Source organism: Capsicum annuum, chromosome 2 (genome assembly GCF_002878395.1).
Source record: "Capsicum annuum cultivar UCD-10X-F1 chromosome 2, UCD10Xv1.1, whole genome shotgun sequence".
In the NCBI taxonomy this organism is placed as follows: domain Eukaryota; kingdom Viridiplantae; phylum Streptophyta; class Magnoliopsida; order Solanales; family Solanaceae; genus Capsicum; species Capsicum annuum.
The window spans coordinates 121,134,548-121,140,992 of NC_061112.1; the positions used below are offsets into that span (position 1 = coordinate 121,134,548).

General features: G+C 33.7%; 1 protein-coding gene across 1 annotated transcript in view; it reads left to right on the forward strand.

Moving 5' to 3' along the window:
• Positions 1–2,929: 2,929 nt before the first annotated feature.
• The window catches only part of LOC107859141 (carboxyl-terminal-processing peptidase 1, chloroplastic), a gene marked incomplete in the record, with an annotated part of 7,926 nt that continues 4,410 nt past the window's right edge, over positions 2,930–6,445 (forward strand). Inside the window, 3 exon segments of the mRNA XM_047406763.1 lie at positions 2,930–3,415; positions 5,111–5,230; positions 5,773–5,910. Coding sequence (XP_047262719.1) covers positions 3,011–3,415; positions 5,111–5,230; positions 5,773–5,910 — 663 coding nt within the window.

The following is a 6,445-nucleotide window of genomic DNA, read 5'->3' on the forward strand; positions in this document are numbered from 1 at the left end:
ATAATTCAAAGGTCTTTCATTTAATATAAATTAATCCACCCAGTTCGTCCTGTACAAGTAGTTATGATCGTTTGAAGTTGACCCTAAAAATCTGTTTTGAGAGGCTGAAGTAAAACGAGTATAACTCCTTACTCAGATGTTGGATTTGGATGAAACCAATTTCATTGGAAAGAAGACTCAAAGATCTTTCTTTTGATATATGGTAGCTCAACCAGTTCATTATATTGAGGGAGTTATGATCGTTCAAAGTTGACCCAAAAAACTGGCAGGCCTCAGTAGTTTCCTGCACATTTTACTGTTCACATCCCGGCCACCGTTTTAAAGTTTCGAACGTGCTCGCTTATATCCGAAACTTATCCGTTTTTGGAAATCTTTATATCGTTGGAAAGCTTATTCAATAACCTTCGTATGGAACCATCGACGGAAAAATTCCGATATAAATAAAGTCGATTCCTATACACCTATAATCAAACTATACACTTGAAACCATCTCAAAATAATCAATACTCATACTTAAACTCATATATACCTAACTTAGGATCAATACATATACCCCAACACATATAACAATGACTAATGCACGTAATTAAGTACGGGGTGTTACAATATTACTCTCCATCACATTTATAAAAAGTAATATTATGACTTTACATCACATTTACATTCAGTTCGTGCTGCATCCAGTTTGATGTAAATGTTATTCGTGTTACATCCGGTTCTCCCCTTCTTGGAGCTAGATCAAACTACAATAACATAAGTTTTAAGATATTTCATTAATTGAGTCACACGTATCAACGTGTAACAAGACCCCCAAAAATTGATTTTTTCTGGTGTAAAACTGTGTATTCAGAGGTGTCAAAACGTTGGTTGGAAATCACCACTATTATCAACAAATAGGATCACTACAAGCATGTCCAACTTTAATATGGTAATACCGAATTTCGTACCAAACCAAAATTTAATTTACCGATTATCGAATTACCGAATCGAAGTTTAATGGTATGGTATTTGGTATCTATTTTCAATTACCAATTATCGAATTATCGAACCCGAATTATGAAAATACCGAACTGAATACCGAATGCCACCCCTAATCAAAACTACTCACTCCGTCCTTTCATTTTATCTTTACTTTCGATATATACTAAAAATAAATATAATAATATATATATAATTTAAAAAATCAATAAATAATTTATATTTTTGTCCTGCTATTAGATACTCTCTGTAGCTGTTTGGTCATGATTTTTTCTTTTTTTGAAAAGTCATTTCACTTTAGTGAAAAAAGTGAAAACAAGATCCGCTTGATCATGAAATTTTAAATATAATATCGAAATTATATTTGAAAAAGTGAAAATAAATTTTACTTATTTTCACTTTTTTCACTCATATTTATCTCATAAAATTTTAAAAATAATCTTAATTTATGTTCATAATCAAACACAACTTCAACTTTAACTTCAAATTCAATTCTGAAAAGTTATGATTTTTATGGCCAAACGGAGTATTTATTATAACTTTTATATTTCAAATGAATACTCATATAGCCGCGTTTTGATGGATTTTTTAATTAAATTTGGACTATTCCTAAAAGGAACGTCACGCTCGGTAGGCGCACGTGTTAGGAAGTGGGCCCACTTAGGATATGAGAGCCCATTGGATTTACATTGTTTGTAAGACACGCGCTCAAGATGAAAGTACAGGAATCCAATTACCAAAAGATGTTTATCCACAATTTATTTTTAATATTAAATGTCACCGATTGGTTGGTCCAAATTTCCGACTTACCAGGCAACTTTTGGTAAAGAAGATGACGTGTCGAGAAAAAAATGCTTAAAATACTTAATGGGCCAGTAAGAAGTACACTACACTTTCCGTTTTGGGCTTTGAAATTTGATTGAAGTCTGATATCGATAATGGGCCTATACGGAATGTTACATGATCAGCTTTACAAAGTTGCACATGATATTCCTTTTGTTTTCATGCAAATGGAAACGTTACTTTGGTTTCCTATTTGTATTCAGACCTAACTAGTTCAAATTCATATCAGAAATCATTACTTTATGAGTTAATTTGATATGAGTGATAAAGAGATTATTTATTCAAAAAATTATTATTTTCTAAAAGTATTTGTATATATTAAACAAAAATAATGAGAACAAATAGGATAAAAAGGGTAGGATAAAAAAAGTTTTGATTTAATAATTTTTTTTTTTTTTTGGAGAGACGGTTAGTAGGTGGGGGTTGGGTTGTCAAAATAGGTAATAACAGTGGAGTAAGAAAATAATTTTAATTTTTTTTAAAACAAATTAACTTTTTTGGGGGGCGGGGGAAGAAGAGTGAGGTAAGAAAAAAAATTTAAATTTTTTTTTTTTTGAATGAGGAGTATTAGGGGTGGGGGTCGGGGAGTGAGGGTGCGTAAGGAAAAGATTGAAATTTTTGATTTTTTTTTTTTGACGGAGGGGTAGGGGAAGAGGAGGAGGTTGGTAGGGGAGATAAGAATTTTTTTTGGATTTTTTTTTTTTTTTTTAAGATGGGAGTATGAGTTTGAGTTTTGGACAGGGATGAGGTAAGAAAAAAGTTTAAAATAATTTTTTAAATAGGAGTAGTAGGGGTGGGGGTAGGAGATTGAGGGTCGAAGTAGGGATGAATGATTTTGAGAGTTGTATGAATATTTCAAGTTAAGAGTGAGGTTGAAAGAGAGTTTTGGAAAATATTTTTCTTATTTTTTTTTAAGAAAAGTCATTTTCTTTATATTTAAGGAAAATAAGTTATTTAAAAAATATTTTTCAAAATATATAATCCAATCAAACATAAGAAGACTGAGAAATATTTTGTGAAAAATATTTTCCGTACCAAACACACCCTTAATATATTATCAATACTTTTTAAAAATTTATTATTAACAATTTTATCTTGCATTTCTGTGCCTCGTGATCGCGTGAAGATTGGTGAAGTACATAAGTAGAATATTAAGCATAACAAGGCCAAAAGATAGCTGTGTGTGAAGATGAGGCTCCTCCACAGCGCCTTACCTCTACAATCTCCACCATTGTTAACATCCCTTTCACCAATCAAAGCCTCTCTTCTTCTTCCCAAAAAATCATCTTTCAACTCACACCATAAACACCTTAACCATGTCCTCTCTAATGGCTTCTCACTCCTTCTTTCTCTGGGCCTTCTCGTTTCTGCTCCTATTCCCACCATCGCTTTGGCACTCGAATCTCCTTCACTCCAGTCTCCCACCTCATCATTGGAAGTAAATTGCCGGGAGGACGAGGCGGAGGAGGAGGACACTGAAGTGGTATCCAAAGTGGTGAGCAATGAGAGCATTGTGGAAGAAGCTTGGCAGATTGTTAATGATAGCTTTCTTAACACCAGTACTCGTCGTTCTTGGTCTCCTGAATCTTGGCTCGTAAGATGCTGCTTCTATTTTTATTTTATTCTTTTAAAAAAGCTAATGGGGTTCTTTTGCATTTCAATTCTTGATAGCCATCTCATCGAGTGTCTAGTATTTTGCTGCTAAAGAATATTTTTTGAGCTAAAGGGGTTATCTTGCATACAATTATTGAAGCTGTCTCATTGCTTGTTTGGTATTTTGCTGACAGAGAATATTTTTTGTGCTAAAGGGGTTATCTTGCATATCAATTCTTGAAAGCTATCTCATTGATTGTTTAGTATTTTGCTGCCAGAGAATGATTTTTGAGCTAATGGGGTTATCTTGCATACAATTATTGAAGCTGTCTCATTGAATATTGATTGTTTGATATTTTGCTGTCGGGGAGAATTTCATTCTAGAGGTAGAATATTTTTTGCCTTTTAGCTCAAGGGGTTCTCTTGCATATCAATTATAGATAGTGTCTTGTCGATCGTTCAGTATTCTGCCGCCAGAGAATATGTTCTATTTCACTCTCAATGAAGAAATCTTTTTTTATCTTCTTAGCTGAAGGGTTTTCCTGCATATCAATTAGTGATAGCTACCTCATTGATTATTTGGAATTTTGCTGCCACAGAATATGTTCTACTTCGTTCTAAATGAAGAATCTTTTCTTTTTCCTCTTAGCTGAAGGGGTTCTCTTGCATATCAATTATAGGTATCTCATTGATTGTTTGTTATTCTGCTGCCAGAGAATATTCTTTATTTCCTTCTAAATATGGAACTTTTCCTACTTTTAGCTTTAAGGGTATTGAACTTGATTGTGTGCTTAGATCATTTTATTACCCGGGTAATATGTTTAATTTCATTCTTTATGTATTGGTATTTCTTATATGGCTTTGAAATCCTCTACCTGAAAATTCTCTTCCAACATGGTGAAAGAGATGCTCTTAGCAATTTGATGGGCCTGGAGGTTAAGATCCATATTGAAATGTTTCAGGAAAAGGCTGATCAGCTCGGTTGGTGGGGCAGGAATGTGAACATATTTCGCTAAATAACTGGAATTGTACATTGTAAAGATATGTTTGTTCTAGATGTTATAGGGTTATATCCATAACTTCATTAAAGCCATCTGATTTTCTGGATTTGAAGTAATAGAAAAGTTATTTCTGAGAATAATGAAGTAGAAAATGTCATACTAATTGTTGGAGGCATTTACTTTATGTGATGTTTAGTTTTACAAGGAAAACATCATATACTGTTTCAATTTCGATTAATTATTAGTCAGGTTCTTGAAAATTGATGTATGAATATTATGTCAAATGTTTTATAATATCGAAGAGATTTTAGTTTCGTTCTACTGTAGATAGTGTGCTTAACTAGGGTATGTAGTAATTGCAGCGGAGTATAAGTCTTTTACTTAACTACTCAGTAAGTCTGATGTTGTAAAGTGTACGGTGAAAAAAATCTAATTTGTTGCTCAGCATGTCTAATGTTCAGCATGTCTAATGTGGAGAAAACATGATAATTGAACCAGGGGAAGCATTTTGCTAGCACAACATCATATCTTTATGTCAAAAAATTTTCAAGTCTCTAATGACATCTTTTTTTCTCCTTGGATTCTTGCCTTTTCCTCATCTACCTAGATCATTGCTTTCCCTATGATGTTCTTTATCATGTATCAACTTTAGAAGATATTCATAACTAAAATTTCGTTTTCGATATTATTACCAGCAAAAGAAAGATGACATCTTAAGTTCATCAATCCATACAAGGTCAAAAGCTCACGATATCATCAAGCGTATGTTGGCTAGCTTGGGTGACCCCTATACACGGTTTCTTTCTCCTGAACAGGTAACAAGTTCTCTTCACACCTATATTTACGTCTATATTTTGATACGTATATTTAAATTAGCATTCAACTTTAGAGCAAAGCAGGATGTCTAACACGTGGGAATATGAAACTTTTTGGCTTGGGTTACTAGAAATCTTATTTCTGGATTTAATATTACAAAGCTTTAAGCATTCTAGATGTATTCTTTCATTTATAGATGGAAATAAATTTATTAGGGAAGTTTGGAAGAGGTTCAATACTTCTTCATTAACCATCCTGAATATGCATCTATAGTTCATCTGTCATCCTCCTGCATTATCATCCTTCCATTTTGTTTAATTGGATGAAACGCCATTTGATGAAGCCATATGTGCTAGAGATTATTTTTAGTACTTTTCTACTTTGAGTCAAGCATGGTATTGTATTGTAAGTAATGAGATAGATGATTTCTTTTGATTCCTTATTTTCCATGTATCTTGCATTTTCCTTATTCAAATAAACATCTTACTTACAAACTTTCCAGTGTTCTTGTTCCATGACATGTACTGCTTGTCATTGAAAGTTCTCCAAGATGGCTAGATATGATATGACTGGGATTGGAGTTAACCTCAGGGATGTTCCAGATGGCAATGGAGGTTCAAAACTGAAGGTTTTAGGGATCCTATTGGACGGACCTGCCCATAATGCCGGTGTACGACAGGTATAGAGCATACAGTTTGTTCAGCACTTTTTGCTTGGCTTTATGCTTTGGTTTTATTTTTTTTTACCCCTGTTGATGAAATGCTATACGTATCTTGCTTATTGTAGTTATGGTTACTTGACAATGCCAACAGCAGGGAATTTGTCTTGGTTATTTATTGACACAATTGAAAAAGGAGTGATAAGCTTTACTGTCAAACTAATGACCTCTGATTCAATGTGCTTTTCCCTCAAGGTGTCCAGTCCTTTTCACCAAATGTGCTTGAGGCCTTGCTTGTTAGTTTGATAGGTGTCTTATACTGCTTGATGGCTTATGATATATTTTTAAGTATTGGCATTTTTCCATAGTTAAATATGTGGACCGCATGAAGATATGCTATTTTGAAATGCTTTATCGGAAACAGCCTCCCTACCTTCACAGGGCAGGGGTAAGGTCTACGTACACAACACCCACCCCAGACCCCACAAATGGGATTACACTGGATATGTTGTTATTGTTGTTGCATGAAGATGAGCTATTTTGGCTGCAATTGGGA